The sequence below is a fragment of the Betta splendens genome, chromosome 7 (genome assembly GCF_900634795.4).
Source record: "Betta splendens chromosome 7, fBetSpl5.4, whole genome shotgun sequence".
Taxonomy (NCBI): domain Eukaryota; kingdom Metazoa; phylum Chordata; class Actinopteri; order Anabantiformes; family Osphronemidae; genus Betta; species Betta splendens.
Genome location: NC_040887.2, coordinates 784889 through 810000, shown reverse-complemented (window position 1 = coordinate 810000; position 25112 = coordinate 784889). Strand labels below are relative to the sequence as shown.

At 46.2% G+C, this 25112-nt stretch overlaps 4 protein-coding genes across 11 annotated transcripts; 1 reads left to right on the top strand and 3 right to left on the bottom strand.

Moving 5' to 3' along the window:
- Window positions 1–4497: 4497 nt before the first annotated feature.
- Window positions 4498–7197, bottom strand: mrgbp (MRG/MORF4L binding protein). Its single transcript, XM_029157686.3, has 6 exons — window positions 7157–7197; window positions 6661–6893; window positions 6021–6142; window positions 5748–5829; window positions 5572–5646; window positions 4498–5448 (listed from the first exon to the last, which is right to left on the bottom strand). The coding sequence occupies exons 1-6, from the start codon at window positions 7180–7182 to the stop codon at window positions 5213–5215; spliced, it is 774 nt and encodes a 257-aa protein (XP_029013519.3). The 5' UTR covers window positions 7183–7197; the 3' UTR covers window positions 4498–5212.
- A 108-nt stretch (window positions 7198–7305) lies between these two features.
- Window positions 7306–14233, bottom strand: hm13 (histocompatibility (minor) 13). Of its 4 annotated transcripts, XM_029157678.3 has the most exons (13): window positions 13752–14233; window positions 12613–12648; window positions 11158–11256; window positions 11001–11083; window positions 10825–10913; window positions 10592–10677; window positions 10257–10382; window positions 9972–10029; window positions 9768–9888; window positions 9593–9695; window positions 9434–9519; window positions 8586–8795; window positions 7306–8148 (listed from the first exon to the last, which is right to left on the bottom strand). In XM_029157678.3, the coding sequence occupies exons 1-12, from the start codon at window positions 13962–13964 to the stop codon at window positions 8633–8635; spliced, it is 1263 nt and encodes a 420-aa protein (XP_029013511.1). In that variant the 5' UTR covers window positions 13965–14233; the 3' UTR covers window positions 7306–8148; window positions 8586–8632. The 4 variants fall into 4 exon arrangements, with proteins under 4 accessions (XP_029013511.1, XP_029013512.1, XP_029013513.1 ...); XM_029157679.3 differs by lacking the exon at window positions 12613–12648 and having other exon boundaries at window positions 13752–14195; XM_029157680.3 differs by lacking the exon at window positions 8586–8795 and having other exon boundaries at window positions 13752–14180.
- A 422-nt stretch (window positions 14234–14655) lies between these two features.
- Window positions 14656–19174, bottom strand: LOC114859488 (deoxyribonuclease-1-like 2). 3 transcript variants are annotated; one of them, XM_029157683.3, is made up of 10 exons: window positions 19059–19174; window positions 17477–17634; window positions 17184–17272; window positions 16909–16920; window positions 16390–16476; window positions 16203–16300; window positions 16005–16117; window positions 15773–15930; window positions 15598–15694; window positions 14656–15467 (listed from the first exon to the last, which is right to left on the bottom strand). In XM_029157683.3, exons 2-10 carry the CDS (start codon window positions 17630–17632, stop codon window positions 15330–15332), a joined length of 948 nt encoding a protein of 315 aa, XP_029013516.1. In that variant the 5' UTR covers window positions 17633–17634; window positions 19059–19174; the 3' UTR covers window positions 14656–15329. The 3 variants fall into 3 exon arrangements, with proteins under 3 accessions (XP_029013516.1, XP_029013517.1, XP_029013518.1); XM_029157684.3 differs by lacking the exons at window positions 16909–16920; window positions 19059–19174 and having other exon boundaries at window positions 17477–19052; XM_029157685.3 differs by lacking the exons at window positions 17184–17272; window positions 19059–19174 and having other exon boundaries at window positions 16909–17183; window positions 17477–17613.
- Window positions 19174–24670, top strand: snx21 (sorting nexin family member 21). 3 transcript variants are annotated; one of them, XM_029157676.3, is made up of 6 exons: window positions 19174–20421; window positions 21561–21853; window positions 22223–22416; window positions 22627–22768; window positions 23198–23363; window positions 23754–24670. In XM_029157676.3, exons 2-6 carry the CDS (start codon window positions 21565–21567, stop codon window positions 24253–24255), a joined length of 1293 nt encoding a protein of 430 aa, XP_029013509.1. In that variant the 5' UTR covers window positions 19174–20421; window positions 21561–21564; the 3' UTR covers window positions 24256–24670. The 3 variants fall into 3 exon arrangements, with proteins under 3 accessions (XP_029013509.1, XP_029013508.1, XP_029013510.1); XM_029157675.3 differs by having other exon boundaries at window positions 19553–20421; window positions 21558–21853; XM_029157677.3 differs by lacking the exon at window positions 19174–20421 and adding an exon at window positions 20459–20992 and having other exon boundaries at window positions 21558–21853.
- The last annotated feature ends 442 nt before the right edge of the window (window positions 24671–25112 follow it).

Genomic DNA, 25112 nt, shown 5'->3' with positions numbered 1-25112 from the left:
GGCAGTAGCTCGTCTGACGGATCAGAACACGTGGGCCTTGACCTGCACCCTGGTGCAACCACCACCTGCAGGAGCCCGGATCTCAAACACCTCACACAAGAGCCTGTAAAACACTGACGGCTGTGAGTGTTTGACAGCCTGTAAAGCTCAGCGATGGCGTTAGTGTCCCAGAGGAGCAGAATAATTCATGACTCGTCCCCGCTTCTTTTTTCATCTTTCTTTATTTTCAGTTTCAGTCTAATTCCCATCTGTCACCATCTCTGTCTCTCTCTCATCTCTCCTGCCTCCGATTGGTTGAGAAGCTCATTCACTTCACAGACAGAACCAGCGTCGGCTGCAATGCAATATGAACAGCAGGTCCAGGAAGACCAGACAGAGAGACGAGAAGAAGAAGAAGAAGAGGAGAAGAATAATAGAAGAAGAAGAAGACGAATAAGAAGAGATTAAGGAAGGAGAATAAAAAGAAATCAGCATATAGACGATTAGCATAAGAAGAGAAGAGAAGACGAGAATAATGGGGATTAGGAAGGACGGAGGAGGAGAAGAAGAATCTCGTAAGAATAGATAGAAAGAAAGAATATGAGGGGGTGGAGAGAGATAGGATAAATAAGATAACTTCTCGCCGTCTCCTCCTCCTCACCCTCCTCTTCCCTTCGCCTCCTCCTCTCCTCCTCCCCTCCTCCTCCTCCTCCTCCCCTCCTCCCGCCCTCCCTCCTCCTCCTCCTCCTCCTCCTCTCCTCCTCCCCCTCCTCCTCCCTCCTCCTCTTCTTCTTTCCCTCCTCCTCCTCCTCCTCCTTCTCCTCGCCTCCTCCTCTCTCCTCTCTCCTCCCCTCTCCTCCCATCCTCCCCTCCTCCTCCTCCTCCTCCTCCTCCTCCTCCTCCTCCTCCGCCTCCTCCTCCTCCTCCTCCTCCTCCTCCTCCTCCTCCTCCCTCTTCTTCTTCTTCTTCTTCTTCTTCTTCTTCTTCTTCTTCTTCTTCTCTCTTCTTCTTCTTCTTCTTCTTCTCTCTTCTCTCCTCCTCTTCTCCTCCTCCTCCTCCTCTTCTTCTCCTTTTTCATCCTCCTCCTCCTCTTCTCCTCCTCCTCCTCTTCCTCCTCCTCCTCCTCCCTCCTCCTCCTCCTCCCCTCCTCCTCCTCCTCCTCCTCCTCCTCCTCCTACCTCCTCCTCCTCCTCCTCTCTCCTCCTCCTCCTCCTTCTTCTTCTTCTTTTCTTCTTCTTCTTCTTCTTCTTTGTTGTTTCAGGGGCTCAAATTCAGGCTGAGACAGGTTCAGTTCTTAGACGTGACTTCTCATCCAGTAGAAGTGTAAAGGTTTCTAGATGCATTACTAGTTTAGAAAAAGAAGAAAGTCTTTTATTGTCATTGTTACAACGCCGTGTGTTCATGTTTATTCGCCCTGGATTATGTAAAGGAGCCACTGCCTGCAGCTTCTTCTCATGTGGCCCATCGGGTCAAATTGTGAAGTATTCAGGAGTTTGACAAAGTAAAAGTGACCCTGAGCCATAGGCAGGTATTCCTAACAAACACCAGGGACCTAGTGTAAAACTGCCTACGTAGGTGTATCAACAGATGCCTACATACAGATGTATCAACAGATGCGTAGATCCGTACGTACGTCTGTACGTACGGATCTACGCATGTTTCCTTCGTACTTAGAATTGAGCGCAGGTTAATAAGCAGCAGACTCCTCCAGTGACACGCCTCCATATAATATTATTATATATATATTTATATATATTTATATATTTATATATATTTCATTTCATTTCATTTACATTTCTTTAAATTAATTAATTTATTATTATTACTCATATTACTTATTATATATTATATTATATTATTATACTTATTATTTGTACATTGATGAAATAAAAATGTTTCCTGTTGTCTCATGTTTCATCCTGTGACGGTGCTTTTATAAGGATGAGTCCAGTCACATCATGTAAACCTGCTCTCGAGGCAAACTGCGCTATTGTTGCCCCCGTGGCTGGACCCCTGTGGGAAACAGCTGGATGTGCGCTGGTTGCGCGGCTTTTCGCTGCGTCGCGGTCCAGGAACGGGCACCTCTACCAGATTCTAATAGATCCTCTAACAGAGGATCCAACAGAGGATCTGGAACAGGAACAGAGACTCTGGAGCTGTAGAATATATGTTTGCACCGTTTAGCTCATATTTTTTTATCATCTCATGTAATTGCAGACGCGTGGCTGTATATGAATTGTTTATCGCTTTTCTCTGTTGTGACTAATGATCGTTTCCACGTGATTAACAGTTTCCTAGTTTCACCTATTGATGTCGCTAATGGACCAATAGCTGTAGAAAAGTACTTACGCCAGTCAGCCAGCTACCGGAGATTTGTGCACGTTTCTACGTTACGTTTTTTTATACATCTGACCTTAGGCGTAGATTCACGCTTTCGTGCTTAAGTACCCTTTGTACACAAGGCCCCCTGGTGATCAGCAGATGAACAGCGCCACCTGGTGGCTACACATCGTTACTGCCGTTCCAATGTCATATTTACAGTTTTTGCCTATTGCTTTCACACTTCTTGCAGAATTTGGCCCATTATGTCAAAAGTCTACACACTAGCCAATCAGACATCAGCATTTGGAGATTAATACCTCACACCTTTACCAAAATGAAACACTGCAATCAAAACTTAACACTCTTTTCTGAAATCTTTGCAACATAACCTTACACACAAGCACCATTTGAATAACTCTTCCATATCACCAGCAACACACTGATTGTCTTTATATAAAACACTCCAGTCTTTGTGTCTCACACTAGCATTTCAGCAGTAATCAAATAATAGTTTTTTTACCAAAAAACATTCTTAAAGCAGAAATTTAGCAACAAAAGAAGAAACAATAACGTGTGTGTTATATGGGTCCCATCTTCTTTGTGGATCTGCCCACAAGACCTTATCAACATCACAGGTGCTCGTCCTCCTCCACGTCCAACTCCTCTCTCTCTATGTCTTCCTCTCTCTTTGACTCTCATTGCCTCCATGTTTGCATAGTTCTCTGTCTGACCCGAGGGCTATTTGTAGCGCTGAGGCTCAGACTGTTTGGTGTTGTTTTTTTGTGCAGGTGTTTTCAGGTGTGTGTGTGAGTGACTACAGTTGTAGATGAGCATTGCTTTTTGAATAGTGTTTTCCCAATAATAACAGGTGATTTTGGTTTTGAACAAAGTGTCTAATGCAAGTCGACACGTGCTTTCGCAATAAGTGTGTCACAATAAAACAGCACATTCTCTTAACAGTTCACACAGGTCTAAACAGCGACTCCAACGTCATAATGACACGCTTTGTTTGCTAAAGGCTAAAACCGTCAAAACATTTTAAATACCCAGCAAAAACTCATTTTGCCTTCAAACATTACAACCTGCAACCAAGTACATGAAAACGTCCAATCAGTTATAACACAGTGAACAGAAAAATACAAACCACTGATCTCAGTGTGAATCAGTGCCTCATTGATCGTCATTGGAGCCTGTTGCTATTTGTTCGTGTAGTTTATGTCAAATTTACCTTTTATGCAAAGAATTTGATCCAGATGAAGAAATGCTTTGATTTATTGAATCCATGACATTCATTTTTCAAACTGTGGCAGAAAACTGAAATATTGTAAATATTACAGAAACACGTAAAAAATACAGTCAAATCTATTGGAGGATGAGACACTGCCACTGTTGATACTCCCTCCTACTACCTCCTCCATCCATGCTGTAAAGAACAACACAGACCTGGTTCCATTTATAAGTTCTAGAGACTGATAGCAAATTGAAGATATTTGTGGAGGAGCGTCAAACAGGTGCTATAGTGAGTTCACATTGGTTTTACTGATTTTAAATGGTCAGGAAAAGATGGTTTCTCTTAAAACTGGCTTCTGCTAAAACAATGGAATTTGTACTGTTTGAATGACATCAGCCTTAACTGTTTTGCAAAAGGGAGGAGAAAATGTGTCAATCCAATGAGAACGGGTTTACACATTTGCTACATGTGTCTGTCATGTGTGAAAATAAGTGGATCTAGTTATGGCAAACGGGTCAAAGTGACCGATAAAACCTGCAACAAATTGAGACCAAAGTGCAAAAATGTTTAAGCTGTGGTTACACTGTGTTTAACACTGTGCTACAAGAAGTTTAAGTATTGAGGCTTTGTTCTAAGATCTCACTTTTAATGTGTAAGTAATAGGCAAAACTGTAAGAATTTGACTCTCATTACTTTGAAATGCTTTCTATTCTGTAGCGTTGTGTCATATCCTTCAATTTAACAGACACGCATCAAGATTGAAATCAAAAGCCTCAAATGTTTCAGTAGCAGTAAAGCCTGAGTGGAGCTGGTGGGAAGTGTCTTACTGCAGGACACGCCTGGTGGGTTTGAACCAGAGAACCGGAGGCCAATGCTCTACTCAGCGACCAGCCCACTTGGCAGTAATAAGCTCAGCTCTTAGCCACTGTCTGCTGCTGCCTGTGAATAAGTAAAGGAGCCGTCACTGATCTGAGATCATCTTTAATGACACAAACAGCCTCACACATCAACACAGGTTTTATTAAAAATCCTTTCAGATGCTTCAATCTCGTATGTTTGACACACGTCCCCTGCAGCTCAGCGACTCACAGTAAAACACTGATCATGGGGCTTTATTGCTGTGTAACAGTCAGCGAGTCCAGTCTGGTCCAGCGCCAGCCTCAGCCTCTGGTCTCAGTGGAACTGGACCCTGAGCTCTGGAGAACAAGGGATTCGTGTAATTGTTCTTGTGTGAGATGATCTTACAGGAACAGTGGACACAGTGAAATGTAGTTCACTCCACCTTGAATCTACATCTACACACTTTATTTTGGATCTTTGACCAAAAGACCAGATGTTCTGTTAATGTCCCCACAATGGGTAATGTAGGCATCAACTTACAACCAGAAGAGGGACGATGTGTTGCTGCTCACTGCAGCAGCGAAGGTGATGCAGACTGAACTGAACGGGTCACGACATGACACAGCAAAATAATAAAAACAGGTAGAAAAACAAATACGGCACAATCTGCGTCGCTTCCTGTCTCTCTGACGGCACGATGAAGTCTGCATAAGTCGGGATAACTGACGGCGGAGCAGCCAATCAGAGAAGGGGTGTCTTCTTTTCTTTACAGCTTCATCTTCTCTGCTTCAGTTTGTACGTCTTTCAGGCCTCTCCTCTCCTCCTCACTCTGTCCATCTCTCAGGTGCGCCTCCTCTTGACCCCTCCTGGACTTGCAGGGTTGGAGGACGATAGCAGCTTCTCAGCCGCTCGACTCCTCTTCCTCTTCTCTGCCTCCTTCCCTCCTCCTCCTCCTCCTCCACCTGCTGCTGCTGCTGCTGCTGCTGCTTCACTCCCTCCCTTCTCCTTGTCTCGCTCTCTCTCTTTGTCCCGACCGCTGCACATTCGCTCAGACATCTTCACTGATGAGTTGCTGCCTGATAAGGAAACAGGTCTCATAACCAGATGAAGCAACGTGAAGACTGTTCTGCTCTAAACGTAAAATGTCAAAACTTTTCAAAACATTTTCACATTGTCTTTTTGAAACATCTCACACCCACCTTCTTCATGTGTAGCTGGAGGCTCTCTTTCCATCCTGAATTCTTCTTTGTTCTCCTCTTCTGAGCCCAGCTTACCTACCAACACACATACTTAGCCATGAGGATTTTACCATGTCACTGCTCAGTCTTCGTGGTTCTCTCTAAACCAACAATCAGGACACAGTTTAAGCGCTCACCTTCCTTAACCTCCTGGATGATGTCATCAGGTAGAGAGAAGCTCTTCTCTGAGTTGGGAAATGGCAGGATCTCTGACTCATGCTGCTCAAAAGACACACAAATCCAGTTAAGTTGGCTTTAGAAGAGTGTCTGTGTGTGCGTGTGTGTGTGTGTGTGTGTGTGCGTGTGTAAGAGAGAGAGAGAGAGAGAGAGAGAGAGACAGTCTAAGGTTTGATTAAAAAGGTCTTCTGTGCTTTTGAGATGCTAATCTTTTTTATTAGCAGAGTCCTCACCAGAGCCTGCATGTCATACATGGTCCCCAGATGATCCCAGATGACAGAGGACGACACCTGTCGGCCGATGTTCTGGCTGAACTTGTCTCTGATGCAGATCATGTGGAAGTGACGGTTCACCCCTGGACAATGTAACATGAGAGGCTTACAAATACGCACGAGGTTTCCCTGCTTGCAATAAAACTTTATTCACGCAGAGGACACTGGTTCCTGCTGTTCAGTTAGGGCTTAAAGTCAAAGAACTGCAACTTTGTGATACCGCTGTTTGCTTTACAGAAATTTTAAGGTTCAAACTAGAGAATCCTCGGATCAAGAAACCCGTTGATGCCCTTTGGGATCAAAAGGCTTTAAACTGAACCGGAACCTTGTTTATGAAGCACACGTGGAAACATCTGGATTTAAACTTCATCAGAAAGGTTTAAAATGCTTCATCAGTGAATCCACCTGTTTTAGTGAAGCTGCTTTAACTAATAAACATAAGAGGCTTGTACTATTTTACATACTATCTGTAGTAACTGCGGAGGACCTGGACCGCTTCTCTCCTGTTTTGGTTTATTCCCTTCCTCCCAGCAGCTGACGATGGGCTGCTAGCCGCTAGCATGCTAACACGTTAGCCCGATAGCTTAGCCGTGTCTCTTACCGACTGGTTTGTGTCCGATCATCGCGTGAAACAGACAAACCTCCACCTCATGGCTCCAAACCACCGGGTCCTCTCCGCTGACCAAGCCCGTGTCTGGAGGCTTCTCATCGGCCTGACTCAGTGTCACATCAGCCTCCCCCATTTCACTCCACAACGGTAACACAAACGAAAGAAGCAGCGTTGATCCGTCCGCAGCCGACCGCAACTTCCTGTTAACACTTCCTGGTAGGTTCCTTCACAATAAAAGCGTTTATTCTTGCAAGCAATCGCTAAAGAAAAAAAACTTAGTGTAAATCAGTTGTAAAAAACAATTTAAATATTCAATCTCTAAAACTTATTGTCTCCACCAGAAGGTTTTTAGCAAATAAAATCAATGCAGTCTGGGCCACAAAACAGCCTCCCGCTCAAATACAACCTGCATTATACTTAAAGGTGAGGAGCTAGAAAGAGCATATTCTTCAATGAACTGAAGAAAATTAATGTGAAGTGCAGTTACCTGTACAGTGTCCTGAAAACAGGCATTTAACCCATCCCCAAAGGGGATGTCCTAGGACAAGTCCTACTGACAAGTGTAGTCAGTACTACCCCCGAGGGGTGAGGGTTTTCCCTGTAACAGGCTGCACCCAAAGAAAAAAGGTCACAAGATTTACAGGCCTGTAAATGAGATTTATTTCCTGGTACGCAGCTTCAAACGGATTCACACAGTTTAGACAAGCAGGTGTGAACAATGCACAGGTTAAACAAAGAATCATGAAGTACCTGTATACAATGACAAACTGGATTCCCATCCTTTTAAACATAAAAGACACAACATAAAAGAAACTGAAGAAGAACATAATGGAGAAAAGCTCAGTTGGAAAAGCAAAAGGCAGAATGAGCAGCTACAAATACACCAGGAGACATAGAACCAAAGCTGAAGGATCCATAAGCAGTTAACCGTGGGAATCAGACTCAGACTCCATCTCCAGGTTTTAAAATACAAGAAAATGATTGGAGCACCCGTTTTAAACATGGAAAAAAACAAGCACTCAGACCTAATGTTTTCCCTGTCTATCAGGGTCGACAATCTGCAAACACATGAGGATCACGTGGTGATGCTGCGGCTGTGAATCTGCGTTATGGGGTGAAATCCTCTAAGGTGGTGATGCAGAGCTTGTGTGTCTGTGTGAGTACAGCAGAGTCATGGTAAGCACCGATTCTCAGCTGTTACAACCAAACAAACATTAAAATACCACCAGCACTACCTCAACCGTTACCATGGAGAAAAGCAGCCAATCCCATGGGTTTTAAAGACAAACACGTTGAGCCCCCCCAGCCCTGCAACAAACAGGAAGTTGGAGAGGCTGCAGGCAGGAGGATGCGGTGGCAGCAGGACGAATGACAAGTGTGTGGGAGGTGCAATGCAGGGGCAGCGATGAAGACTACTGGTCCTTCTTCTCTGATGAGTCCTCTTTAGTCTCCGCCTCCTCAGGTGAAGTCTCCTCATACCTGGGGACAGAAGAAACAGGCTTTTAGCACAATGGCCTTAAGCAAGTGCTTTCATCTTTTTTTAAATGTGTGCTGGGCTTTGATCACATTACAGAAAATAAGACCAAAAAAAACTTTAAACATTAGCCTATCTGCAAACAAGGCTTATGGATTCCTGTGTAAGAAGCAGCTCAGACATGTAGTATATGCAGAGGTGGCTTTATTTAATCACAAACTGACAACTGTGCAGGAAATATTCATTTTTAGTTATTAGTGGAGATGAAAATATGTCAAACAGAGCCAGAGCAAAAACCACAGAGTCAGTTCAAATCTAGTAAAAATGATAAAATCTTGACCACAGGGTTTCATAATTTTATGAAGTGATGCACCCTGCAACAGGTGAAAACGAGCAGGAGGAGGGACGGATGATGTACGAGTCTTTTCAATGGGCTGTTTACCTGCCCAGGTGACACAGGGAGTAAGAGTAAAAAGAGGGGCGGGGCGTCTACATGGAGGTAGGCTGTAACCGTCGGCGGCGGGGGGAGGAGCAGCCAGTCGCCATAGAAACGGCATCCATCGAGCTAGCCAGGCTGGCGGGAGAGCCGCTGACGGTTGGGAAGGAAGTGAGTCTGGGAGAGCCAGGGAGAACTTCCTCTGAAGACTCATAGCTACTCACGAGGAAGACGAAGGAAACAATGGATGATGAAAGTAAAAGGAAAGAAGTGGTAAAAAAAAAACGGGAAGAGAGAGAATGTTAAACGCTCACTTTCACAGCGACTACACAGCTCCACTTTAGGACATAAGATAAATGAAAAAGATCAGGACATGACCATGAGTCTGAGGACATGAGAAGTAGCAGTGACAGAGGGAAAGGACGAGCAGACTGTCAGAGATGGTAACAGGGTGAAGAAGGTGGAACATTTTGATCAGTTATGTTTGATTCATTATCTAAAAGATGAGAGGTGAAACTGGGAAGTTAGACTGAGCGCTTCCTCACAGCAAATGGCCAAGAAACAATCCAACACCAGCAGGTACTCAAGCCACGTCACACCTAGCCATGAACTACTGTCCCAGTAGGTCCCCTGGTTATAGGCCAGGTGGTCATGGCAGCAGCGCTCAGGTCCTCTATTGTGAACATTTAATCTATGAGCTCATCTGTAAAAAACGATCTTTACAACCACAGCAGCTGGAGCCTCAGCGATCGTGTGTGGAAGCAGCTTGATGATTAGCAGCGCGACATGAGTCCCAACATCATGTGATTGTGAGTGACACACTACCAGGATGTGTGGCTGCCATGGTTACTCACCTGAACATCTCCGTGAGCTCTCCTTTGAACAGTGCTACGATGACGGGGAAGCCGACGCAGGCTGGGACCAGGTAAAGCAGAGCAGGCTGCAGAGGAACAAAGCGAGAGGATCAGTTCCACGGTTGGACCGAGCTGGTGTCGGAGCAGTAACCGTCATACCTGAGCGTGTTTAAAGGTGTGCATCACAAAAATGGTAAGGCCTAATCCAAAGATGTAGGCCAGGAAACTGGAGTAGAAATACGTCCTGCTGTTCTTCTTCAGGCTGCAGAAAGAGAGATGCAAGTGAAATGATGGACGAGACAAAAAGACACTGAACGGATTCCAAAAGTGCTACCTGACATCGAAGCGCAGCAGGAGGGCAATGAAGATTCCAGGGATGACGATGTCTCCCAGACCCAACATGGCAAAGTTACTGGCTTCCAGACCTTTCTCCAACAGGTCCTGAGGGAAAACCACTGCAGAGAGACAAGCACACATCAGCAGCCTGTGCATCACACGCCCACAGACGTCTGTGCTGAGCTCGAGCGCATATTCTCACACTTGATGGGTGCTTCAAAGGACTTGGCAACGGTTACCATGACGTTGGTCCCGAACACCTGGAGGAACAGATACCGGTGATTGTCTGGCTGGATGGACATTCAGTCATTCAGGTCAGGTCAGTTGACATTTTCTAATTGGTGCCAGTTCCTTCACAGGTTTATAGATGTATAACAACATTAAAACCTTTTACTTCCAGGGTTCAGATTGTAAACTTACTTTAGCTTGATTCTGATTGACTGTCTCGTCATTTTACTTGAACACAAGCTGGTTTGTGTGAACGTACCCAGAAGACGTCATAGACAAAGAGCCCCCCCAGTAGGATGCAGCCGGTGCTGACGTTGTTCAGGTGGAGCAGCTCTACGCCGTTCAGGGCAAACGCCAGGCCGAACAGATTATTGGCGATCCAGTGCTGTGACGTCACAACGCAGAAGACTTAGAAATATCAAATGGTTATTTTACTAGGAAAACATATCTCTATATGCTAAAAAGGAGGAATTTCCAGCCATTGTCTTAGTTTTTATATGGATTTTACATTAACACCACCATCTGAACCTGCTTAGCTGGAACAACCGGGTTCATTTCCATATACAGCGATTTGACCTGATGACATTTCTCTACCTTTTTGAGCAGATACCAGACGCCCACAACGCTGCTGATGAGCAGACACACCAGGTTCTTGGTGTCAAACTCATAGTTGACTATTTCTGCAGAAGAATGAAGACACGTGTCTGGATTAGGAAGAACCTCAATGCATGTGGCCAATTAACTAAAACATTTTACGGCTGCTCTAAATAAACCTCATCGTTCAGTTTGAAACGGCCACGATGCTGAGGGAACGCAGCTCCACTCACCTTCTTTGGACTCTCCAGTGCCCTGAGTGAACAGCAGCTGGTATTGTTTGTTTGGGAAAGAAGCTGGAAAGACTCTGGACATCAGAGGGCTAGAAGACAAAAGGAAGAACAGAGTGAAGCAAAACTCTCGCCTGCTCATCACTGTAATTCTGTAGCACCACACTGTGTTCCTTCACCTCATTGTGTGAGACAGTGCCAGGACACCCAGCACAAAGAAGTAGACAGACAACAGCAGGTTGATGTACTCTTGAGAAAATACCTGCATCAAATAAGAAAGTGAATTATTTGACTCTAGTTCTACATTAGGTTTCCGGTGCACAATCGAGGAGTTACCTTGAAGAAGAGGTAGAGTCCGAACAGTGTACAGCTGGCGATGATGGGGAACCTCGCTGCATCCCGACTGGTGATGGTCTCTGGCATGTCTGCTGCATTCTGGGAGATGAGAGGAAGAAACAAAAAACACAGGAAGACATGAAAACATGCCATTTATAACACATTTATTAAGTTACAAATGACTTTCACATGGTTGCAGTGGTTTCTCTGCTGGTGATGATGAGATCCTCATTCACCAATTTAAAATTTGAAATCGCTGCCAACGACAGTTTATGATCGGGAACTTAATCAGGAACTGTGTGAATGTCCCAGATCAAGAGTTAGCAGTTTTAATGAGGAAAGCCTCAATCATAATTATAATTGTTAAATAAATAAATAAATAAAATAAAATAATTGTTTTGATCCCACATTGGGGAAATTATTCTCTGCATTTTAACCCATGCCCTGAGGGAGCAGTGGGCGGCCACAGTGCGGCGTCTGGGGAGCTAGTGCGAGGTGTCTTGCTCAAGGACACACTTGGTGCTCTGGTGGGCTTTAAACCTGGGGCCTTCCGCTTCCCAAGCCAATGCTCTACCAACTAAGCCACCAAGACACAATTACGAGGCATTCAAATATATTTGCCTCCAAACACTCCAATGTGCCCGAGTCTGGACTTTTACTACACAAAGCATCTTCCAGACCTGGTGCTGGACGACACAGCAGAGATCGGTCGGTCTTTTCACAGCAACAGGAAGCAGCTGTGTAGGAAGCTTCATTGGTTTCAGCTTGTCAGGACAATGCAGAACGAACCAGAACCGACAGAATAAATGAGCAACAAAGGCAAGAACCTGCTTTAGTGATCTGTGAACTAGTGACTAGAGCGGAACGGCCCCTGAGAGGGACGCCCAGAGCCGGCCTGTTCTATATTCTCGTACAAGTGCTCCCTCGACACAGAATCTGGGACAAGAGGAGGAGGAGTAAGATCCTCGCTGTCACTCTACAAATCAAATGGTTTTGAGAAGCCGGCTCCGATGCCCAGGTGACAGCTGGGAGTAGCCCGATACTGGACAACCAAAACAACAGTATGAGCAGGCATCCGCTGATGGGACAGAATGTGTCTGCAGCGTGGCTTCTTCCCATCAAAGACCCAACCCAAACGTGAAGCAGGAAAAATGTCCCAAAGAAAAACTAAACCTCCTAATCACAAAGTAAAGAATTATTCAGAGCCTTGAGTAAGCACACCCACAAGTCATGTCAGGAGACCTGCACTGGTGCTCTGGTTCCAGAATCAGCTCATAATTCATCAGTCGGACGTCTGCAGAGTGTCTGTAGCAGGAAGCTAACGGTCTGCACACATCAGCCAATGCCAACACAGACAGTGAGGAGAGGTCGGGGCCGGTGTCCAGCCCAAAGCTCCAGTGTTAGTGTGTTAGTGCTGTAGACAGACAGTGTTCAAGATGTGGCTCTCATACTCACTCTGAACCCAGAATCGTAATCATTTTCTCCAAGCTCCTACAGACGGACGGAATGGGTGGACAGACAGATGTGCACAGACAGACAGGAGAGAGAGGGATCAAAGAGGAGGACAGGAAGCAGGGCCATCACCCAAAACAGTCATCAAAGTAAATCGGTCGACTGAAGACTTTTATATTTGCTTTCTGACTTGGTGTTGCATTTGAATTGTTATAATTTATTGCCCATTAATCTAATGGTAAAATGGCTGAGAGGTGAGAAGCAGGAAGAGGACAAAGGAGAGGGAAGATGACGAGCAGGATTCAAACCAAGAACCTGAGACTTGACTGATGTTTGCTCAGGTTCCGTTTACATAGATGCCTCCTCACTGGCCACAAACCACAAACCGTTCCTGTGGCTGTGGGAATGTACATTAATGTCTGTCAATGTAGAGACTGACAATAATAACCATCCATCAGTGAATCCTTACATTTACTGTGCTCACTCAACCTGCAACACTAGACCCGCAGACAAGCTGCTGGAGGTTTGTCAGGTCAAAACAAGGCCCAGCCACGTTTCCGTTCTGAGACTGCGTCACGGAGCAGAGAACGTCCACACAGCTCGTCTCAGTGTTCACACGTGCAGCCAAACGTAGAGCCGACACAGTCTTTTCAGGACGTTGGACGACGTGAAACGCAGGACTTCAGTTTCGCACGGAGACATCAGCATTTTCAGAGGATGTAGAGGATGTGCTTTTGCGCGTCACCTAAAGCTAAACACGTCCAACTGCGCATGTGCGCAGAACCCCCAGCTCATCTCACTGAGCGTCCTGTCCACAGTAAACGAACGTTCGCCGTCCTGGCACAGGTCAAACCAGAGAGAACCGACTCGGGTCAAAAACCGAACCGGGTTCCGAGCCGTGTAAACATCACACGGTCATGTTGTTACAACGCTAGTTAGCACCAGAACACTACCGTTAAAACCCCAACAGCTTCTTTTTAACGTATTATTAACTTATCAACTCTCAACGTATATAAATATTATTAAATATTATGTTTCAGGAATGTACTTCAAACCTGCATAGAATCATCTGCCGAGCTCTTAGCGAACTAAGCTACTGTAGCTAACGGCAGCCGGACCACGGGTCCCTTAGGGTTGCTTACCTTAGATTTGGAGCAGGTGACGGAGCGGAGAGCTCCGAAGAAGATGGGCACGAGGGCCATGAACACCAGGCTGCCGTAGGCCAGCGCAGTGCCCTCCGGGGTGGCCACGAATTTAGCCGTAGCGTTGAGCACCTCCGTCCCATTCGAGTCCGTGGCATTCAGTGCGTCCAGCACCTCCGGGACCGAGGCCGGGGCTTGTTCTGCCTCAGACATGTTTCCTCAGAGACGGGATTCAGATCTGGTTTGTGGCGGAGAGAGACGCGGCAGAGGATGAAGATGCTCGTCGTCTTTCATGTACTGCGGCGTCGCCGGAGCCTCAGTAAGGCCACGTTTCCTAAGCAGCGAGCACAGAGAGAGGAAGGAGCGGGAGGCCACACTCTGCACCTGTGTCTGCGGCTTTATTCTGGGTCATTTCTCTGCGATGTACGATTCATAAACTAGACTTGTAATTAAATAAAGCGTTAATGCCATTTTTTCTAACCATATAACTTTAAAAATGACAGTCGGTTTTAGCCCCCAGAGCACAAGGCACTGACTCTTAAGTAATTATAATTTCTGTCGCCTTCCTCTAAATAGAAGATCTCTGTTACGAGGAAGCAACGTTTCTTCTTTGTTGGTAGTAAAACGTGTTGAAACACGCAGCTGCGCCTCCGGCGAAAGTACGTGAGAACTGCAGCAAAGACCGAGCTGCGGTTTGTCTGACGAATATCATCTGTGGATGTTTTGTGTTTCTTTGGGAACATCTTAACTTCGCCTGTGTTTTCTTTACATCAGTTTGATGAAGGGTGGTTTATTTTTGTTGTTGACGCATAAAACTGTCTATTCACGATAACCGTTATTGAAAAGTAATAAAATAAAAACCCTAATGATCATAATAATGATCAGTGCCTAACAATTCTAAAACTACTGACTACAACTGAGTTTATTAATTCAAAATCTGTACATATTCATAGATGCAACAACATTTTGAAAACATTGGAAGTGTGTGTGTTGGACATCTGCAAGAGGACCAGATAAAAGTATTCTCATTTAATCATAAAAAATCTTTTACTTAATACCCAAAAAAAGATTCCTAAACAAGTAAAAAGAAGTCCTAACAAATATTATGTACATCTGTTACTGTACAGCATCAAACAGACCTGAGCAGGCAACAAATGACAGGATGATGGAAAAAGAAAGAAGGTATGCACCTGCTAAAACAAATAATAAAAACAAACAACACATTGGTGAACTTTAAACGTCTGAAGCTCTTCTAGATTGGACGGTTTTCTGTTTATTGGCACCCACACTGCTCGGGTTTTGGTTTAACAGAGGCAAGTACTGCTCTTTGTTTTCGTCATAAATCTTCCATTAAAAAAATATGTGGATCCGTTTGTGATAATTGTTAACAAGTAATTACTCATATGTCCTCTTGAATAGAATAAATTGTGGGGCCTATAATGAGGCCCCATCATGTTGGCACCAGAAGGTTTTAGTGTGAGGAAAAATCTGTCTCCTGTTAGTTTCTCACTCCGGTCACTCAGGTGGACTGACAAACCACCTGAAAGTTGGTTCTGTCAGGAATCAGACTGGAGGCATTTAAAGAAGGACTGAGGCAGACAGGAAGGACTGCAGGACGACCCAGACGCCCAGGACCAACAGGGGCGTGGCCTGAAGGAGTGGGGCGGCGCCTTTTAGTGTCACCTCCACAGGCAGGTGGTCGCTCACCTCCAGAACCTGGCAGGCAAAGGCAACAGAGCCCAGTTGAGTTCAGTTCAGTTCAACAAACAGCAGCTTAGCTGGTCACATTCAAGCAGAAAAGCAAGAATTTGCAAAATATCTGAAGGCAGGAGTCAGGAGGTCAGACCTTGGCCATGGAGAGCTTGAAGTGTTCACCGAAGTTAAAGGCTTTTGCAGAGAATGGCTCGATCGCCTTCAGGAAGGTTCCCCCGTATACGACAATCCTGGCACGCAAACACAAGAAAGAGATCAAATAAATAACATTCAAAACATCCATCATGGGTCATTTGCTGCCTCAGCACCTGTCATAAGCGCAGGCAGCCTTGCTGTCAACCGTGGTGTCGTCTCGGTCTTTGATCATCCAGATGAAGGACGAGTTGGTGAACAGTCGGATGTTCCTCTTGTCCATTCGGGTGATGTAACCACAGGCCGTGTGGAAATCTCCCAGAAACATCACATTCTAGTCCACGCACACAAACCTCATATTACATCTATCATCTGCAGGTACTACACTGCGAGCAGCATCCTTCTCACCGTGTTGTTCCATTTCTGGCTGACGTCAACAAATACGTCATAGAGTTTGTCGACCTCTGTGACGACATTGTCCGGATCACTGTGCAGTGGAACCAAAATGAAATCCTTGATGTCTGCAGAATTAGGAAAGAGAAGCAAATGTAGAAGTCAGATTCGCTGTCATTTGCGTAGATCCTCCTGTGTGGTGCGTTCACTGACCAGTTTTGTTGCTTTTGAATCTGACAACAAACGGGTCTCTCAAGAAAACCTTTTTGCTGCTGTACTGATACATACTGCTGGCCGTCACCACCTGACTCCTGTTTGGAGAGAACGTGATCAGATGCAGAACATGTGTACAAACACTGATGAGCTGGTGCTGAAGCCACCGTTCCTGATTAAGTCCCACCTGTAGATGTAGACGTACTGCTGCATGTCGTCAGATGCGTTGCCCAGTCCCTTACTGGTTACCGCCACAAACCGGTTCCTCTCATACCTCAACACAACATTAACAGTTCAAAATCAGCAGAGCTGACGACACAATCACAGGTTTAAACCAAGTTCAGCACCGAGACAGGGCCTTGTACAGGTCAGCTGCCTGGTCCAGTCCAGCTCCAGAAACCAACCACCAGTCGACGCTGAGCGACCGTTGCTAATTAGCCGAGTTGTTTGAGAAGCTTCTAGTTTTAGCACTTTTCTTTACGGTGGCAAAAGAAAAACAGGACCTCATCCTTAGACCTTAGTCATTCAGGTTGATATTTTCTATCTGAAAAGATGCTAAAACACATCCCATCAGGTGGTTTTAATCACTCGGCGTTAGAAACAGTCGCCATCGTTTAGAGTCAACACTGACCCAGATGAACCGTAGGAGGAAGCGGTTAGTAAAGACCACACACAGCGTTTAATGTGCTCAGAAAAGCCGCCGTACCTGAAACCTCTCCTGTTGGAGGCAGACACAACAACAGCAGACATTAATGGTGATGACGTGGTCACAGCAGCTTGAATCTTTGTAAAGTTTGCTTCAGTTGTGTTCATTAAAAGCGTTTCTATTCCAACAACATGAACAAATGTTTTCTTGCATTCGAACCAGAACCAGTTACAACCACGTCCCGCTTCTGCCCACAGTGGGATGCCTTTCTGTAGAACTCTATGCTTTTGAACCGTAACTTGCGTTGATGCTGTATGACAGAAGCTTCACGGTACCTGTTGAGGACAGACAGCAGATTCTTCATGGCTTTACCATCAGGATCAATCACGTTCTGCAGGAGACAGATGTCACATCGAGACACAACCTGCCACAAACACAGACACACACGTCAAGTACTAAGCACCAAATCTGTGAAATCACCCGTCTACGTGGTGGATTAACGATACAGTATAATGAAATTGTTCTAACTTATATTTATCAAGACATTTGTTGACGGACATTTTAATGACGTATAGGGCGAAGGAATGAGGAACCTCTGCTCCACCACACAGACGCCCCCCAAACGTACCCGCGTCATGGTGTGTAACACTCTGTAGTTCGCCGCCTTCTTCGGGCCGAAGCCCTGCAGATTGTAGGAGCAGATCTTGAATCCTGTCACCACTTCTCTCCCCAGGACGAGGGCGAGCAACAAGAAGAGGAGGAGGGTGGGGGGAGGCCGCCGCATGGCTGGAGGGGGGGACAGAGTCAGCCACGAGCGTCCTGGGGGTACGAGTCCAAGCAGCACACACCTGCCACCTGGTCCTGCTCCAAACAAGCTGCTTCACTTGACTCTCATGCACATGGATTCATAAAACATAGCCATCACCATCACATCTATCACATCCACACAATGTGTGCGTTTAGTTCCAGTTCCAGTTTCAGTTACAGACTGCAATGAGGTCGGCGTTATTGGATCATACATTCACAGGAACTTAAATGTTTCATTTACAGGCTCACGAGACTCCAGCTATTTTGGACAGAAAGGTCAAACTACTTCCTGTTTGGAGTTTCTGTAGGGGACACTTTAACTGAGCACTTTGTGGGTCTGACTCCTCCTGAAGCTCTGGTCACAGGGTCTGATTCCAGACTGAAACGCATCGGTACCAGATTGAAAACCACCAAAATCGGATCTTTTTAGGGGAGAAGCTGAGACGAGTGTGAGCCGTGAGCACAAAACTGGTCCGACGGAGGTGGGAGAACATGTTCCGACCTGAACGGCTGCAGGAGAGAAGCGGAACAACAAAGACGGACGGCGACACCGTGACCCGTTACAACCAAGTCAACAGACTTAGAACGTGCTGGGTCTGTTCAAAGCACCGACCCGCTGCAGTGACGGCGCCTCACGCCTTTAAACAGGACACTGTTGGTTGACAGTGAAGACCAGGTTCTGGGTTCCACTGACAAGCCAGCCTGGCTTTGACCCAACCACCACACTACAGACGACGGAACCGGGAAAGACGCAAGAACAACAACTGGAACAGAAACTGAGACCAGTGTTGATGAAGCAGATGGGGTCAAAGGTCATACATCCGTTCAACAGCTGTCGAGTTTGTTACCACAGACGCTGGCGTCGCTGGTGGCTAATGAAGCAATTCCCAGCCTCCTCCGGGCCTGGAACCGGAGGAACCGGTAAAGTGAGTTCTACAACAATACACATCCCTGATCAGAACCAGCTTCACAGCAGGGTCCATATTCCTCACTCACTGGGCGGTCGAAGCATTGGTTCTGTCGACATGGGTGGAAAAATACTGGACGCAGTTACTGGTTTAACTGGGTCAAATCTGACACAGTCTGAGCTCCGGTGCTGGACTGCAGGAGCTTTACTTTAGAGGAGTAACGACTGAACGGCTGGTATCACACTCACTGTTTAACAGCTTTAACCGCCGTCTGGCAGCTGGACCTGACTCTAACAGCGCCTTCTAAAGGAGGCAGACTGGAGTCGTGACATCCGAGCAGTAAACAGCAGCCACAGAGACACCTTTGTTTTCCTCACTCACTTCCACCTCTACAAATACTCATCGGCTTTAAACACCCTTTACGTGGCGCCAGCAGCAGCCGGTACTGGTCCAGGTGCAGGGCAGTGGTTCCGGTCCGTGCCGCTCGGTTCTTACCTGTTCAGGGGAGTTGAGGATCGAGCGTGTGTCTGCTGACAGGAACAGGGTGGAGACTTTACCTGCCGTCACTGTCCCACACTGCGTTCGTTACCTTCCTGCTTGCATCAGGTGAGTTAGCTCCGCCCTCCTGATGCCTTCAAGGGCCGTGGGAAAGTTCCCACAGGTCCAGCTCAGAGGTTTCTACTTTTTCGGGATTTTTGACACCACAAAAAGACAAACCAACAAGGCAAATACAGTATTTATTTTTCACCTGTTATAACTCATAACTGTCTTTTTCGGTATTAGTGAAAGTGCAGTATATGTTCGGCCTTTTCCTGCTTATTCAAGTCAAGTTCAGACCTGTACTGCAGAACCAGGATTTCACAACCGTTCTCTGTCAATCATTCAGTTTCCTCACATCAGTGTAAAAGTGTAAAATACATATATAATATGTAATGTTTCACATCTCAGGTCAACCTAAATTTAAGTAAATAATTTGAATTATTCAAAATCAGTTATTTATTGAGATTAAGCAATGCTTCTTGTTTATGATGAGTTTGATTCATAGTAAATTTGATAGTTTTATTATTGTAGTTTTCAATAATGACACGGTTTAATTTTTGTCTCTACTGTGTCTTCCTCTTTTTTTACATAGTTTTAGAAAACTCCTCATATATTCCTAACAGGGGGTGGGCCGCTGTCCTGATAGTTTTCCAACACTCCCTGCCCCAGTTACCGCTGATTACATCGATCAGGTGTGTTCCGTCAATCAGCAGCTGAAAAGGCCAACTGACACCTGATGAAGGTGATCAGAACCACCCCTGTCTTTAAACACAGCTGTACAGCGGCGGTGTCCAGCCCTGCTCCTCAGCAACACTGTCCTGCTGATGACCGCAGTCAGCTGCTGATTGGATAAACACACCTGCTCAAGGTGTCGTCATCATCAGTGGTCGCTGGGGAAGGGGGCGTTGCAAAAGCAGCGGGACCAGGGTTGGACCCTGCGGCTTTACAGGATTCAGCTGCTTGGGAAGGTTCTGCGATGGACTGGTGCGGTCCGGGTGGACTGGCTCTCGCCCTCAGCTAGCTGGGATGGGCTCCAGTACAGCCCATAGAAAACGGATGGGATCAAGGTTTGTCTGCAGGTTCGGTTTTATGAGCACAGCGCCCTCTGCTGCACCGGGCGCCGCACTGCATGACGGTACAAGTCCGGACCGCCTCCTCCTGCGGGCTGCGGTTTGGGGCTGTCGTGGGTCGGGATCCAGTCAGTCAGCCGTGTGGGCAGCACGGTTTAGTCTCTGAGGTCTTGACCCGGAGCTTCAAACTCGGACTTTATCTGCTCCGATGGATTAACGGGCGCGGAGAGTCCGGGTCCAGGTCCAAGGTGAGTCCGAACCTCGAACTCATCAGTCAACGCCAACTTAACTAAACAAACTTGTTAGCTTGTTTGCTAACGGTTGGAGCTGCTGGCGTAGCCAGAACCAGCATTCAGAACCAGCTGTAGAAAGCTGGCCGGTCCAACAGTACCCTCACATTACTACTGGTTGGTTAGTTGCATGGTTAGTTGGTCTGGCCTCTCTAGTTAACGTTAAACTTTAACTCGCGGCCTATTAAAGTTTGATTTTAGCCGCTTCTTCTTCGCAGTTACCGCCTCCACCTCAGACTCCGGAGTTTAGCGTGGTCACAGCGACTCAGTTAGTTTGGCTGCTTGTTAACCAGGTAATAACCAACGGGTGGGTCTGCTGCTTTCAGGAGCGGCTCGGAGCTTCGCACTTCTACAGCACTTTTTAGTTTTTGTTTCGTTTTACCGCAGCATTAAGAACTTGTCGCCTGCTAACATATTAAAATATCATATTAAAAACTCAACGATTGAGGGGCCAAACCTTTAAATGTTAGCAAACCTTGAACCAGTAAAGGTATGATGGGCTGGATTACACTGGACAGGTGTAATAAAGGTGTGTATAAAGTGGGCATTTTGGGGACTTTTGCTGTTGCTATTAAAGCCACGTCTTGAAGCTTCATCTCCCTCTTGCTGCTGAAGCTTAACGCTGCTTGTGTCACACACATGCACTGTTAAGCAGAACCAGAGCTTTTGTTGTCGGTCAGTTGAGACCACAGGGACCCAACAGCAGCAGATGTAGGTAAAACCCTGCAGCGCTAATTCAGCTCTTGTTTGTTGTCAGCTCTGTGAAAATACTGATCGTGTGTCGAGAACCCTAGACGGATTCTGGCTGTGAGCTCTGGTTTCCTTCCTGCAGGCGGACTGCATTATTTATGTGTAGTACGAGTTCCCTTTTTTGAGACTGCCAGCACTGAGGCCGGACCAAGATCAGCCTGCTGTCTTGACTGCTGTGTTTGAGAAATAGATGAGGTTGTCACTGATCTGGGTTCTGGACTCCTCCAGGTCCGTTTTATGAGCATTCCAAGCCCCTCCCTGTGTTCCCCTGGTCAGATGTGTCCAGCCGGTAACTAGCATCGTTGCTATCTATAATAACTATTCATGACATTTACTCCCTTCAGCAGCATCATGGCGTCTCGGCTGCTGGACCGTCTGAAGCGCTCTCTCTTTAAAGATGGCAGGCGAGTCGGACACGAGCAGGATGCAGGGGATGGACGGGAACAGGAGGCGTTTGATCAGGACCGCTGGGAGGCGGAGCTGGAGGAGGAGGAGGAGTGTGTGACGGAGCAGCTCAGGGGAATGCTGTGTTTTGACGGCAAAGTTGGAGGAGAGGATGGAGCAGAGGGCGAAGAGTCAGGCCTTGACAGTGACTCAGACTTCCTGGGGGAATCGATGGAGGAGGGCATCAGCAGCACAGGTGAGGGTCCAGTCTGAACACGCGTTCAGGTTCAGTCACATAAGCACCAGCCTGACCGTCACAGCAAAAGTGGGCTTGTTGGGATGTAGCCCTAACTTTAAAAAAAGGCCCAGGCTTTAACACATAAGGCCACTCAGATGTTTAACTCAACAATCAGTGAACCATACTGACCTTGTGGTGGTGCAGTGTCTGTGGCTTTAACCAGGACGCAGCTCATGAAATGCTTGCTGCACTAGGTCCATGTTCAGTTCTACTGTTTCCTCCAAGATTAATTCTGAATCTTCTGCTTTTTGGAGCTGCAGACAAAATGAGCACGGTCTGGCTTAATGTTACCAAGTCACATGACGCTCTTCTCATTTGTTTGTGTAGACACCAGTCCTGTAGGCGTGTGTCCAGTTGGACCCTCCTCATCCTCCCCTCTGACCCGGCAGCTTCAACAAGGTTGGAGGAACCTGCGTGGTCTCGGAGGAGGTCCAGTCTCCTCTGGGAGGCGACTGATAGACGATTTGTTGTTCGAGGTGACTGATGCCAGTGTCATTCACGATGGCTCGTCTAAATATGTGGTGAGTTCAAACACGGGCGGAGCGCTCACTTGTGGTCTCCAACCTGCTAACAGGATGGCATGAAGCTACGGGTTGTTCTGTTAGGATGACATGGCTCTGTAAGGTAACATAATGCAAAGTACACAACACTAGACTGGTTCAGTGCTCTTTATGTCCCAGACATCTGTCTGCACAGAAAGTCAGGTTGTTCAGTTTGTCTCCTGTCTCCAGCTTTACACCGTCCACGTGATCCAGTCCGGCGGCAGTGACAAGACTCCGGCTGTTATCACACGCCGATATTCAGACTTCCAACGCCTTCACACCATGCTGCGCCGTAACCATGGTGATCAGATGGCGCGTGTCTATTTTCCACGTATGTACATGTGACATATGAATGTGGTTTTTAGGCCTACTAACAATTTGTTTGTTTTTTTTACATTAAATATTTTTTTAATTCTGTATGTGTGACTGGAGTTATTGCTTTATTACTTTTTCTCTTTGGTTATCTATGTTTTTATATGGCACTATATAAATAAAATTTTGATTTTATTTTATAATCGAAGGCTTAGATTGGTGTGAAGAAGGAAAGTGACTGAAGGAGTCAGACGTAGACTGGTCTTAGATGATGTTGATGGCCCTAGAGTGCACTCCTTTCAACTGGACATCTCAGCTGTTACCTCATGAGTCACGATGTGTCCAGACGTGTTGCCACCATTTATCTTCCAGATACTTTGACTCATGTGTAACGTATTGAAGCCACGATGTGCTGATGCTCAAACACAGAAACCTGTTGTTGCTCCAGGAAAGAAGCTGCGGAGGAACTTTACTGCAGAGACGATCGCGAAGCGGAGTCAGGCTTTTGAACAGTACCTGACTCACCTCTGCTCCCTGACCTCCCTGCATGCGGCGCCGTGCGTCAGAGACTTCTTCTACCTGAGGGACCTGCAGACTGGACAGGTGTTCATCAGGTAAAGACAGACTTTTATTTAAAGCTTGCCAGGGCGTCAGATGGTCACACAAGATCGTGGTTATTTTCTCATTTAGTATTAAGTCTGCACATCTGCCGCCAGTAACATACTTACTAATATACATACAAATTCTGGCCTAATTGACATCCTGCAGTGAATCTCACTTTATTTGCTTGTTCACTGCCCCAAATGCAGCAGACGAAAGGTCAAAGAGCGCAAATGCCCATCTGCAGGCAAAGAGGAATATTTTACACAACACACTAATGGCCATCATTTGGACGTTGCCCCTGAACGCCTCATTGAGTTCGACTTTTGTTCTACTCCATAATTGAAAATGCAACCTTTGATGTCGGCACGCTCTGTTCAGTTTGTTTGTTCTGTTTCGTTGAGGGTGGGACGTTACCAGGATGCCTTGGGACCACTGCTTAATGCCAAGCGACTGCAGCACAAGCTGGGCTGGGCTGTTTATTATGATGACCAGACTCAGGCTCCACCCCCAGGCTCCTCTCATTGGTTCTTCACTTTGGTGGGGCTGTCGTGGTGTTTCCAGGAAGTGGACCAGCTGGAGGAGGCCCGGAATCACTCTGACCTCGCCCTCCGTGTCCTGACTCCCACTGATGACTGGTCCCTCACACTTGATAAACCACATCCACAAACAGATCCATGGTGGCCGTGTCTCGACAGGCCACACCCTCTCCTGTTGCCTTTGTTGCGGGCAGTGGTACGGCAATCATGGCAAACAGGAAAAGACAAAAGGAAGTGGGAGGGGCCTCTGCAGCTCCTGGAGGAGCAGTGGGCACGGCTTGACAATCAGCCAACCATTAAAGAGTATCTGGTCAAACACAACCTGCAGGAGAATGAAGGGGAGGCACAGACCCACGCAGAAGGTTGACTTGTAGTGTGGGGACACTTTAATAAACGCGTCACAGATAAGTGAGTGACCCAGGTGTCAGGTCCCAGAGTGACAGATGTTAGTGGAGTGAACTGTCTTGGATCAGCTGTGTTCAGAAACACCACATCACTCTCTCACTGTAAGTGAGCCCAAATGTCATAGTTTAAAAAAGAGAGAAAAAGTGAAAGCATTTAGAGGTGGGAGTGAAAGTGCAAAGAAAATATGGCTACAGCTCAGTAAAAGCAGAATCAAATCTAAGGAAAGACATGTTTAATTATAAAGTTAATGTTTGACAACTGGAGCTAAAACATCACAATGAAAATATGACATGAAAATCTACAAGGAACAAAATAGAGTCAAACTATTACAGTAAAATGTGGATTTAATGTTGGGAAATTAAATGTTCGTAATCCGAGTTTGTACGTTTCTCCTTCTTAGAAGAGTTAGAATTTATTATTTTGAACTAGTTGGATTATTCCATCATATATTGGTGGATGGATGAACTTCACACATCACACAATCAATGATTATTTTGGTCTGGTTTTAGTTTAGTCTAGTAAATGTTTTTGCAGCTGTTTTCTGAGGGTTTACTTGAGGGCCACTCTGGAACCTTTTCAAATCTTTCACATGGTTTTTAGCTTAGAGCTTCAGCAGCAACAAAGCCTCTCTCTGACGTCATCACGCACTCATTTCATTCTCGTCTTCAAGGTAAAACTGCTGCTTTTGTGTGGATGTGGTTACTATGGAAACAGGTAGCTTTCATCAGCTCTGGCGATTTGGTGACGACACTAGGGACAAAAATAGATGTGACGACTTCACATCAGCAGGAATAAACATAGACAGCAGGTTGTTGTGGT